This window comes from Parasteatoda tepidariorum, chromosome 11, assembly GCF_982258835.1.
Source record: "Parasteatoda tepidariorum strain Cologne lab strain chromosome 11, Ptep-v5.0, whole genome shotgun sequence".
Classification (NCBI taxonomy): domain Eukaryota; kingdom Metazoa; phylum Arthropoda; class Arachnida; order Araneae; family Theridiidae; genus Parasteatoda; species Parasteatoda tepidariorum.
The window spans coordinates 75,949,566-75,963,012 of NC_141765.1; the positions used below are offsets into that span (position 1 = coordinate 75,949,566).

General features: G+C 33.5%; 2 protein-coding genes across 6 annotated transcripts in view; both read left to right on the forward strand.

Moving 5' to 3' along the window:
* Window positions 1-13,447, forward strand: part of LOC107452152 (ankyrin repeat domain-containing protein 27) — a 133,836-nt gene that overhangs the window by 15,705 nt on the left and 104,684 nt on the right. The gene's annotated exons all lie outside the window — the stretch shown is intronic.
* Window positions 7,488-8,399, forward strand: LOC147801839 (uncharacterized; the record flags this gene model as incomplete). The annotated part of the gene is made up of 1 exon (XM_087155096.1): window positions 7,488-8,399. A coding segment is annotated over one exon (789 nt), but the record flags the coding sequence as incomplete, so codon positions are not given.

The following is a 13,447-nucleotide window of genomic DNA, read 5'->3' on the forward strand; positions in this document are numbered from 1 at the left end:
AGGGAATGCTCTGATTGAGAGCGGAAGTGAAAAAAAAGGATGTGTGCTTGTAGTTTTGTTTAGGTGGCTTGCTTATATTAATTTTTTTCAAACTTCATCTTTTACCATTGTTAATAAATGTTTTCTTGTGTTGTAAACTGGTTGCCATTTTTTGACCAATTGTGTCTTTGGGAAGCATCTTAGTGAAGAAGGGAAAAGCAGGAAAAAATATACGTAATATCACAACATGCTCTCTTTCCAGAACCAGAGTATAAATCAAGGTATGAGATTTATCATATTCTGTTTATGAAGAACATTTTAAGAATTGAATTATGAGAGGTATTGATTTTAAGTGATATTCTTAAAGAGGAGAATAATTGTGTTTTAAAGAAATTATAATTATTTTGGGAATAAAAACAAATCGAGCAATTACGTTTAACGTAAGGGGAATGAAAAAAGAATATTTGGTAATAACTGCCGAAAAATGAGGTTTAGAAGTAAAATCGGAACATAAAGTTGTTGATTTAAAGGATTTGATAGAAAAAAGTTATTACTTTAAAAATTACCGACTTTGTTAAAGAATTTTTAATTACTACAGTTTCCGAACTTACTGAACGAGAGAAAAGAGAAGCAGAATTATTGAGCTCAGAAAAGAATCAAAACAAAGCAACAACTGAAGCAGCATTAGAACTCGAGAAGACTAGGCTTGAGATTGTTAAAGCACAATTAGAATTAACTAGAATGCAGACAGAGTGTTATAGTTCTAACTCAAATGTATTAAATGATTTTAGTTCAAATAATAATAACTTAGAAACATTAATCAAAAGCGTTAAAACTTTAACTATTTCCGTTCCTAGGAAACCCGAATTTTGGAATTTATTTTTTACGTCTCTTGAAGAAGCATTTGTAATAAAAAATGTCCCAGAAAAATTTAAAGTCGAAATATTATTTAATCTGTTAGGTGAACGAGCGGCACATTTGGTAGTTTATGCAAACGCGGAAGAAATTAAAGATTATCATAAAATTAAAGCTTTAATTTTAAAAGAATTTCAACCTACTCCAGAAGCCTGCCTAGAAAACTTTCTAAATGCCAAAAGATCAAAAAATGAAAACCACATGCAATTTGCTAGTAGACTAAGAGCCAATTGGAACTTTTATTGTGAATTTAAAAATGTAAAAGATTTTGAGACGCTGAATGAATTAGTAGTTAGACAACGGAACCCGAAGCTATGTTAGAATAAAACAATTAGATGCTTGGCTTAAACCTAGGCAGATCGCTGAATTGTGCGATAATTGGTTTACCTCTAAAGGTAGAAATTTTTCAGAATTGTATGATAATTTGGTCAACAATCGCAATCCGAATGGAAACACTAAGTATGTTCCACCACCTTTGAGAAAATCCCCATTTACTAGAGAAAACAAATATTTCCCCCACACATCCGAATGTTATATCTTTTCTAGTAACTCACATATGGCTAAGAGTTGCCCAAATAGAAGAAATAAATACGATGAAGAATCAAATAAAGCCGGTAGTGATATTCAAAACAAAATGCGAAGTAGCACACAAATGTCTATGAATAAATCCAGTGATTATACTGCAGTTGTTACAAATATAAATTCAAAACATTTGCAGAGTTCTAAAACTTTAAATGAAATTAATTTGTACCCATTACGAAAAGTCTCCATTTCCATTGCAGTGTTTTCATCATAGAAAAAAAATGAGTTAGAATTTCTCACCCTTTCTCAAAAACAGGGTGAGATTTCAAAAAGTTAAGTGAGATTTCTAAAAACAGAAAAAACACGAAAACTCTTGAAAAAAAAATTCATTTCTTTAATTATAATACATTTTTAACGTCTCTTTTTTTATAAAGCGCTGAATATTTTTGGTGTATCATCATAAAAGATTTTGCCTTTACAAGGTATTTGTCCATCTTACATTAGTACATAAAAAATTTGAACGTCTCATGTGAAGAAACCTTACCTACCGTAACCATGTGGTTGCAGAGAAATGTGTTCTGAAAGGGGTTCCGTGGTCGTGTTCTGTTGTTCGAAAAGGTTCTGAACAATACTGGTAAATAGGAAAGCTAGATAACGGGGCAGATGTTGAAGATATTGAAAGATCCAGGAAGGGAAGTGAAACATATTTTGTTCTAAATGGCGTAATTCGAAGCTTTTTCCAAAATGCGAGAAATTTACGAATTTTGAAGTTGATTTATAGAATGCGCGAATTTCTAGTGGTAATCATTTCTTAATGTGAGAAAAGAGAAAAATATGCGAGATTCTCGCGTGAAAACACTGTATTGCAAGTAGACAAATAGATGCCATCATCGATTGCGGGGCTGAGATGTCTATTTTGAATACGTCCCTACTTCTGCAGGGTGGTCACCCACCTGGAAAACTTTGAAAATCTGGAATTATCAGGGAATTTTTTATACTGAAAAAATCAGGGTAGTTTGGATAAAAACCTGGAAAAAATCAAAGAATTTTAAAGAAAACCTGGAAATTGTTTATTTTTTTTAATTTCCCGTATTTAAATTATTTCTTAATTTAAACAATTTTACTATCACACTTTTTTTAGATGGAAAAGTATCACCAAACAGTTGAAATATCAACTTTGCTTGCATCAAATTTTGCTCCATTATAACCCTGTTAAACTAGAATACCACGTAAAACTCTACCATGGTTGCTAAACGAATGGAGAAATTTTTGACTTCTATGAAGACTATGGGATTGTGCTGTTTAGGAAAGGTGAAGATTGTGGTGGTGGTGGAAGAAGGGGTTATGATTTTAATTTCTGTCCATGGGCTGAATTCATTTATGGTTCAAGTTTGTTCCGATGTTTTAGTGATAATATTTTTCCTATTTTGACAGAATGTTTTACTATTTTTAACTTTATAAAATTCATCAAAATTTAGTGGGTTATAATTTAAGAAAAATAGATTTTATATTGCACATTTGTTCTGAAAGCTTTTGTACTCCCATCCAAAGATATCTGTGAAATATTTTTTCTCAGCTAAGATAACCTATCGCATGTTTTCTTGCAATCACTAACAGCAATGTTTGTCCACAAATTGTTACAACTGTTGCATTAATGATAATTTTTTCAATTTCACTTTAACCTTTTATAAGGCTTTTTTATACACCAATAATGATTCGTAAGTGGAGAAGCATCTCCGCACTTGAAAATGAGACAACCCTTAATGCGCGTGAGGCACAAACAGTGAATTCTTTTTCAGTTGCTTACTTTGCATTATCATTTGCTATTATACCTTTCTCTAGCTAATTAAATATATTTTAAATTTAAAAACTACTGTTTTCCCAAAAAATGTCTCAAAAAAGACAAACTATTCACTCAAAGGAGAAAAATATTATCAAATTTATGAAATATTTAATGTTAAAAATATGTACGTAAAGATTGCAAAATAAATATTTTTGTCATACCATCACCAAATAGCAACCTTGTTCAGGATTGCTCACATCCTTCTCCCAAAAATAGCAAAATAGTATAATCGGATATCACGTGATAGAGGCGGAGCCAAGTGCCAACTGCTGGTGAGCGAAATATACCTCTTATGATGACTGATAATCTACTTTCTAATGTTGTCTATTGTTTTATTACAACTACTAGCTGTTCTTAAATGATAAAAGAAGATATTATGGAGTTGGCAAGTACAAATTTAAATTTGCTATCACAAGTTTGAAATTGCAAATAAATAAAATATTAATGAAAAATAATTAAATAAAAGAATTAAAGCAATAAACGATAATTTTAATTCTGAAATCCGAAAATATTTAGATGTACGATGACTTTGGTGGGATAAAATTTTTGTTACTTTTTGATTATTAATTTCGTTAAAATAAACATTTGCTTTGTTTTTAAAATTTTCTATGCAGTTTTGCAAGAAATAGATTATACATCTTATTATTAAATGCCCAATCTGAAATATTCCTTTTAATTAATGAATTAAAAGGAACATTTCCGAATATTTCCCTATTTCAATAAGTTAAAAGTGAATGAACACTTTTGGGAGCCACTGTAAAGATAAAAATTTATTGATATATAATCATCTGGAATGGTTTTCTTTTCTGTAATGAAAATATATTAACCCCTTCCTGCTCGCTCCCGTGAAAATGACAGGGTGACATTTCGCCCTCTATTTCTCATTCCCGTGATATGTTTCCCGGACTGGAGTGTTAAGTAGTAACGCGCCAATAAGAATAAAACTAATTCATTTCTTTGCCCGGAAAACTATATCATTTTACACACCAGATGGCAGTACCAGGATATTTCTAAGGTAATTGTAGATAGTTTATTTTAAACTAGATGTCAGCAGTAATCAAATGCATGTATAATATAGGTGCATAAAAAATAGGCACTTTTATGACCGTTTTCTTGAGAATTAACCAATCGTTAAGGGGTTAAACAATACTTATCCAATTTTTTTTTTTTGGTCATTCTGTATTTGCTAATTGGTATGTACACTTTGATTGGTATGTAAAAGTGATACATTAAAAAAATTTATTTAATAAAAACAATATATTTTACAAGCTAAACATATTATTTCTCCACATGTTTAAATTGTTTAAAAATTAATGTTGTACCAAAACATTAAAAAAAGAGAGAGAAAAAATCTTGCTGGAATTGTTAAAATAAATTTAGTCTACTTATGTTTTCAAGATGATTTGTTAAAAAAATTACATTTTAAGTAAAATACTTTATAATATTGACATTTTTCTTGTACTCATCCTACACTGTTGTGATGTCAACCGACGTCACCTTCCGTCATCACTACGAGTCAACGACGACAGCCTGTAGTTCCTGAATAGCGGCGCTGCCTTACCTTCCCAGAAAGTATATAAACACATTCCTAATAGATGTTCATCATTAACCTTGTTACGTGCTGCAAGCATGTTATTGTTATGTTTTGTTGTTTTATTAAACTTATACTTTATAGTTATTATGTGTCTTACTTGGATACCACCAAGGATACTTCACAATACTATACGTGGCGACAAGAAGGGATTGTATTTCACTGATCTTACTTCACGAAAATTGAAATCCTACTGCATGGCATGACGAAGTTCAACTGCAATTGGATTTCTGTGAAGATGCAATTGGATTTATGTGAAGAAGACTGCTGGCCATGAGTTGTTCATGAGATTCAATACCGGTATTATTTTATACTTCCGGTAGGTGTTTTAAATGTTTAAATGCGTTTTTTCTATTTGCGACAGTTTCGTCTGGCTTAAGTTAAATTTCACACTAAGATGGCGACGGTAGGCTCTATTCAGGAATTTGACCCTTCAAATCCAAATTCATTCGAGTTACCGTATTTTTCGGCGGAAGAGCCGCGGCGCTATCGAAAAAAAGATGTTTTTTTCCTACATGCGACGCTTCCGATGCAGCAGCGTTTCCGACGAAATATTGTTTAGTAGCAAAAAAATTTTTCAATTAAAGTTTTATTAATTTTCTGAGAGAAAGACTATTAAAAAAAATTTATAACAAAGTCGACAAAATATTCACCCGTATCGCGATCTGCTGCAGAACATCGCCAATTCTTAGCAAACTTTCGGTAGTAGCCAGTAAGAAAATAAATAAACGAAATAATAATTTTAAAAAAAACATCGCATAAGGAGAAAATTTGAAAGGTATGCATCTTGTATCCACCCCCAGCTTAAGGAAAAATCGCAAGCTAGAAATCTAGTTAGCGCCTTGGCAATTGTAATTTGAGCGAACAGAAAAGGAAGAAAAGGACCCTAAATCCGACACTCACGGGACTGACGAAATGCCGAACTTCGGATCTCTTTTGGAAATTTCAATATGGCCTCCAAATATTACTATAATTCAATTCCACTGTTAATTTCAGAAAAACCAATAAATTTAGTCAAGTTTTGATCGTAGATTATGATGGGGTGAATTTAAAACTGGCACATCTTAAGAGAAATTTTACCAATCAAAATAATAATCTATATAATATAATCAAGAAGAAATAATCAGAATCCTATGAAGAAGAAATAATCGTTTCTTCTTTGGAGCAAGATCATAGTTCTAGTTTTTTCTTTTAGATAACATTTTGTTTTAACAAAAGACGCTTACCTCGCAAGAAAAAGAAAAAAAGCTAACAGGGAAGTTCAAAAAATAATTTTTTTTTTAACAATTAATGCTAAGAAACTCACAATGAATAACAACAAAAAACAAGCTAAAAACTAATAACGATAAAAAAAAACAAGCAAGTAATAATTAACAAGAAAAAATAAAAAGCGGCAAAATAAAAAAAATGAATCGAATAAAAAACCGCAAAAGGTATAGAATTAATTTTGTTGTCCACATGGTAGTTTCAATGTCAACTGGGTGTGGCCAATTTATAGTCAAACAGAGGAGGAAAACTTGGGGGCAAATCAGTAAAGCACAAGCACAGCTGTCAAGATTGATTGATCAGTTTTTTTCAACTTCCATTTCTTTATTTTGTTCATTGGAAATGCAGGTGTTTTTACTTGTCACTTTATTTTAAACTGCTTTAGAAACAGATGATTCCTTTGACACAGATTTATTTTTTTTTTCAAGCTTCTTTTTTATTTTTAAAAAATAAAATAAAATAAGTTACTTCAACAGAATAAAATTTCAAATAAAAAGAATATAGCTGATTTTTTTTTGTCTTATCAATATAAATTTCTTTAAAAAAAAGAAGAAAAAGATTAGATCAGATTAAGTGCCGAATTTTGGAATGCTGGATTAGGGGTCCCATACCCTTTTCTTTTCCCCAACCCCTTTAAAATATAACTGATTGATTCCTCCTAAACAGCTCCAGTAGAAATGACACGTGGAGGAGGTGGGGTACACCCCTCTTTTAAACATTTTCTTCTCTCTTTCTAAGTTGAGTCACATTGGGTTATTTCCATTGAAGGAGAGGGCATTCTACCCACTAAAATTCCACCCTCAAAGATTGTGAAAGTGAAACTTATTTCCCCTTCGCTCATTCCTTCAGAATTTTTTTGGGGCCTGCTTAGTTATTTCTTATTTTATTAGCTGTTTCTTTATTATGTATTAGTTTTTCCTCAAATTGTTAACGGTAATAAATTTTAAAATCTTTCTTTTAGTAAATTTTTATTTTATTTTTCTTATGACATTGTTCTACAGATTTCTGTAATCAGTTCAGCCTTACTAATTCAGCTACTGAACATATAAATATTTTTTTGCTGTTCTTCTGTTTTTTGGTGCGGTGCCAACTGGTAAGAACAACTTTATTTTATATAGTTTTGTTGTTTTCTTTTTTTTCCTTTTTTTGCTGAAAGAAAACTTTTTTTTTTGCTGAAAAAGAAATTTTTTATTATAATTTAGAAATTAAAACTTTACTTTATGAAATGCATAAAAAATGTAATTTTTTATTATACAGATATTCTAAATGGTAATTTAAAGGTCTCTTCTAAAAGGAGGCTGATATGCGCGGTTTAGCGCCATTGCGGCGCTTGCGCCGGAGCGACGCTTACTATAATTTTTTTTTAAAAAATTTCATTTTTATCGAGGTGCGGCGCTTTTGCCGAAAAATACGGTATATGCTGATCAAATTACTTACTTTTTGGAGGCTAATTCTATCGTAGATGATAGTAAAAAGCATGCGACTCTTTTAGCTGTCTGTGGAATTAAAACTTTGTCTATAATTTGGACTTTAGTTTCACCAAAGGAAGTTACAGAATTTAATTTTCAAGAATTAATTAAACTTTTAAAAGAACATTTCTGTCCAAAATCTTCAGAAATATTTCGACGTTTAGAGTTTCATAAAAGGTTTCAATCAAAGTTAGAATCTGTGATTGCTTACGTAACCGAGTTAAGAAAGCTGGCCGAAGATTGTAATTTCGGAGAAACTTTGTCAGAACGTTTACGAGTTCAACTAGTTTGCGGTATTCGTGATGAAGAGGTTCAAAGAAGATTGTTGGCTGAATCTAAATTAACTCTTGAAAATGCAATTTCTGTTGCCGTAGCATCTGAGGTTGCGGCTTCCCAATCAAAGCATATTCATACCCAAAATTCTTCTTATTCTGAGAATTCGGATGTAGTTGATTTCGTACATGGTAGGAGCAAAAGAAATAATGCGCGATTTAGTAAACAAAATTATAATGTTTCAGGTAGTAGCAAATCGCAAATTCAAAATTCTAAAGTGTGTTTCGGTTGTGGTGGTAAACATGAATGTTCAACATGTAAATTCAAAAATGCAATATGCCATTCTTGTGGTCTTAAGGGCCACATTGTAAAAGTTTGTCGGAAGAAAAATAAATTTGAAAAACAGCGTGCAAATTAAATTGAAGTTCAACCAGAATATTTGAATGCTTTAAGTTCTCAATCTCCGTTTAAGAAAAACGCTATTGTTGAGGTTGATAAGGAAAAATTAGAATTGGAAATTGATTCGGGTTCCTATTATTCGATTATTTCTTTGCAAGCGTTGAATAAAGTTTTCCGTTCTAAGAAACCCGCAATCGGAAAAACTGTAATTAAACTGCGCGACTTTTCTAAAAATGGGATTTCACTAGCTGGTGTATGTAAAGTTGAAGTTGTGCATGACCTTTTCAAATCTAAGTTAGAATTATTAATTTCAAATAATCACTGTACGAATATTTTGGGGTATTCTCGATTTGAACCTTTAGGCATTTCAATAACAGGAGTAAACGAAATTAGAACTGGAGTTATCGAAAAAGTTCTTAAAAATTACGATGATATTTTTGATAACAAATTGGGTTTGTATACGGGTAATCCAGTATCGCTTCCTATAAATTCAGATATGGCGCCTGTTAGATGTAAAGCAAGAAGCGTGCCTTTGGCAATGAGGTCCAAAATTGAAGCCGCCGTAGCAAAACTTCAAAGTGAAGGATTAATTGAGAAAATTTCAAATCCGAAATGGTCAACACCGGTTGTTCCAGTGACTAAACCGTCAGGTGAAGTACGTTTGTGCGGTGATTATAAAATCACGTTAAACAAAGCAATGAACGCACATCCTTATCCAATTCCCGCTGTAAATCATCTTCTTTCTAATCTTAAAGGAGGAGTTTATTATGCTAAGATAGATTTGGCTCAAGCATATTTACAATTACAGGTTGATGATGCTTCCGCTGAAGCTCAGACTATCATCACGCATAAGGGTGCATATAAGGTAAAAAGACTTCAATTCGGAATTAACATAGCCCCAGGAATATTTCAAAATATAATCAAAGATTTGTTTCGAAATTTAGAAGGGGTTGTTCCGTATTTTGATGATGTACTTGTCAGAGGAAGTTCGGAAGAAGAGTTAGCCGCTTGTTTGGAACAAGTACTAGATCGTTTGAGAAAAGCGGGACTTAAAGCAATCGGGAACAAATGCTTATTTGGGGTAACTGAAATAGATTTTTTGGGCTACCGTATCGATGCGAAGGACATTCACCCCTCCAAAAGTAAAGTAGAAGCGATTCATGCTTTTCTGGTACCTAAAAATAAAGTTCAGTTACAAGCGTTTTTGGGTTTGATAAACTTTTATAATAGTTTTCTAAAGGGCAAAGCTACTAAAGCTGAAGTATTACATAGGCTTCTAGATAGGGATTCAGTGTGGAAATGGTCTGAAGTCCACAATAAAGCTTTTCGATATTTAAAAGAATTGTTAATTTCCGAAGTGGCTTTGTTTCCGTTCGATGAAAAATTGCCGATAACTTTAGTTTGTGATGCATCTCCGTTTGGCGTAGGAGCTGTCTTAAGTCATGTACTTGAAAATGGTTGCGAAGCACCAATAGCTTTCGCATCGCATACGCTCACGTCGACAGAAAGAAATTATGCACAAATCGACAAAGAGGCGTTGGCAATTGTGTTTGGTATAAAAAAATTTCATCATTTTGTTTATGGACATAAATTCACTATTATTACTGATCATCTGCCTCTGCTAGGAATTTTTTCAAAAAATAAGCCAACTAAAGAAATTTTGTCTCAGCTTATGCTGAGATGGTCTTTAATACTTAATGCATATGAGTATACTCTAATTCATAGACCAGGGAAAAAGATTCAAAACGCAGATTCTTTAAGTAGACTCTCAAAAGAGACTGATAAATTTGAGGTTCCCGCTCCTTTAGAGGTATTGTTTACCGAGGATTTACAAGATCCTCCGCTTCAGACAGCAGAGATTGTAAAATTAACATTGCGTGATCCAATTTTGTCAAGAGTACTGAATTGGGTTTTGAGAGGATGGCCAAATGAAAAACCGGATAAAAAATTTCAGACTTTTTTCTCGAAACGTAACGAACTTTCTACCCATCGAAATTGCTTGTTATGGGGTAATAGAGTAGTTATTCCAGTGTGTGGAACATCACGTGTTCTCCAGGCTCTACATCTGGGACACCCAGGGATCGAAAGAATGAAAGCTCTTGCACGTTCATACGTGTGGTGGCCAGGCATGGACCACAACATAGAAGTGCATGTTCAAAGATGCCTGGAATGCCAACGGACACGTCATGCCCCTCCTAAAGCTCCAGTGCATCCATGAGAGATTCCAGAGAAACCTTGGTCCCGTCTTCATATAGATTTTGCAGGTCCGTTTCAGGGACAAGAATTTCTCATCATGGTAGATGCCATGTCAAAGTGGATAGAAGTGCGAAATCTTTGCTACCCATGGGATACCTAAAGTCATCGTTTCCGATAACGGAGGCCAACTTCAAGCATCGGAGTACCAGATTTTCTTAGAAAGGAATCTCGTCAGAAGGGTTGTGATTGCACCAAGACGTCCGTCCGGAAATGGTCAGACTGAAAGAACAGTCCAAACCATCAAAGATGCCCTAAGACGTATTGTAAAGGGAAATTGGAGGAAGAGGCTTGCCAAGTTCCTTCTTCAACCACATTGTACTCCCACCACAACAACAAGTGCTAGTCCTGCGGAACTGTTAATGAGGAGAAAGCTAAGGACCGTCTTAGATAGACTCCATCCAGATCTGACGGCTGAGAGGAAGTTGAGACAGGAGCAAGATGCGTATAGAAAAAATGGTGGTTCTCTTCCTAGATCGTTCAGTGCCGACGATCCAGTCTTTGTGAGAAACTATGGACAGGGTCCAAAGTGGTTTTCAGCTACGGTCATTAAACCCACAGGTTCAGTTTCCTACCAAGCGGTAACCACAGGAGGCAAGGTAGTTAAACGTCATGTGGATCAAATGCGGAAGCGTATTCCTGATCCGTTGACCACAACAACAAGTGCTAGTCCTGCGGAACTGTTAATGAGGAGAAAGCTAAGGACCGTCTTAGATAGACTCCATCCAGATCTGATGGCTGAGAGGAAGTTGAGACAGGAGCAAGATGCGTATAGAAAAAATGGTGGTTCTCTTCCTAGATCGTTCAGTGCCGACGATCCAGTCTTTGTGAGAAACTATGGACAGGGTCCAAAGTGGTTTTCAGCTACGGTCATTAAACCCACAGGTTCAGTTTCCTACCAAGCGGTAACCACAGGAGGCAAGGTAGTTAAACGTCATGTGGATCAAATGCGGAAGCGTATTCCTGATCCGTTGACTGTCCCGTCCGATCCTAGTGTAGCATCTCCACCAGCACCGAGTGTTGAGACTGAAGTGCCATCTCCCATTCCTTCCAGTACTGATTCTCAGAGTGCAGTAGTTGAACCTACAATACCAAATCAAGAGTCCTCTGTTCCAGTTCCAGAACCTTGAGGCCCAGACATACCATCGTCAGGCCAAGCAGGTTCAAAGACTTTGTTCTATTCTAGGGCAAAGGGGTGTTGTGATGTCAACCGACGTCACCTTCCGCCATCACTACGAGTCGACGACAGCCTGTAGTTCCTGAATAGCGGCGCTGCCTTTCCTTCCCAGAGAGTATATAAACACATTCCTAATAGATGTTCATCTCCAACCTTGTTACGTGCTGCAAGCATGTTATTGTTATGTTATGTTTTGTTGTTTTATTAAGCTTATACTTTAGTTATTATGTGTCTTACTTGGATACCACCAAGGATACTTCACAATACTATATACACTTTATGAGAAAAAAAATGACCTGGAAATTTCAAGATTTTTACCTGGAAAAATCAGGGAAATTTGAAACCTGATTTATGTGGCCACTGTGTTCCTTCTTTAGAAATAGAAGTTAAGGGAAAAATAATTTTACAATCCGCATTTAAAGAACAAGTCGAGGCGAAATTAGTTATATTGCCAGTTTATTATATAAACCCTGATGATTGTCTATTTTATAGTTCAAATATTTTGTTTGCTTTAACAGATAAATCAAACATCCCTTGTTTAATTACACTGGACGCTTATAACTCTTTGATTTATCAAAATGATGATTCAGCTAAAATTGAAAACGCTTTAGCTTTAGAATGCGACCCTTAAATGCAATAATTGTATAGTTGTGACGGAATACTAAAGCTCACACTTGTAGCAAAATTACAATAATATCTTTCTCTCTTTTTAACACAAACTCATTTCAGGTAAGTATGTTATCTATTTATAAATATTTCTCCTATGTGGCACCATGAACTAGTGTATTTCTCTTTATATTAGCAACACCGTTTAATGTTTCAAAGTAAATTTTAAACAGCATAAGTGCTTCACAGTAGAATTCAAGAAAAGTGGCTTGACAACTATTTTCTTTCTAGTGCTAATACTATTAATGCTAAAATAGAATTTCAAATAACTGGTAAAATAAAATATTTTTTTGAAAAAAAGAATTCAACAAGTAGCTTAGCCAAGCTACCACAGCACCACCACATTCCAGGCAGTGGATGCTCAGACTTTGAACTGAATGGCCCTTTTTTTTCTCATTCTCGTAATTAATCAAATTTGTTTGTCCATGTGCTATTTGTAAATTAATAAAAATATTTGGCACTAAGCTTTACAGTTAGTTATGCATTAAGTATTTATTTAGAGTCATCTTGTAATTTTATAGACATAAACATCATAAATAAAATATGGTTTTATAATATGTAATTAAGTTTGGTAAAGTTTAATAATTTTTTCATGATACCTTAGAGCATGTCCTAAAATTAATTTATTCACATAAACTCGCTTTTCAGTTAAGTATTTTTTATTAATTGTGTGTGGGTAATTTTGAAAACCAGAATTTTCAAAAAATTGTTATCTTGTGAATGGGATATATATTTTGGTTTTATTATCCAGTATTAGGAGGGATTTTTTTAACCATACAATAATCTAATTTTTCCAGAGTTTTTTCCTCTGTGTTAATTATTTTGTTAAAATTCTGATCAAAGTACTTTCAACTGGGGCAACAGCTAAAAGGTGAAAAAAAATTGATTAATATATTTTTTAAAACTAATTATGCTGTTAGGATTGGAGGTGGGTTTGAAGTATTAAAATATGTAAATACTGTTGTGCTTTGCATTAGACTTGATTACCGTTAAAATTTATATATTGTACAAGATAATTTTGAAAGGTGACTTAGCTTCTCGCCAAAGGTGGCTAGTATAAAAATATCTTACAATATGTTCACTAATGAAAGTTA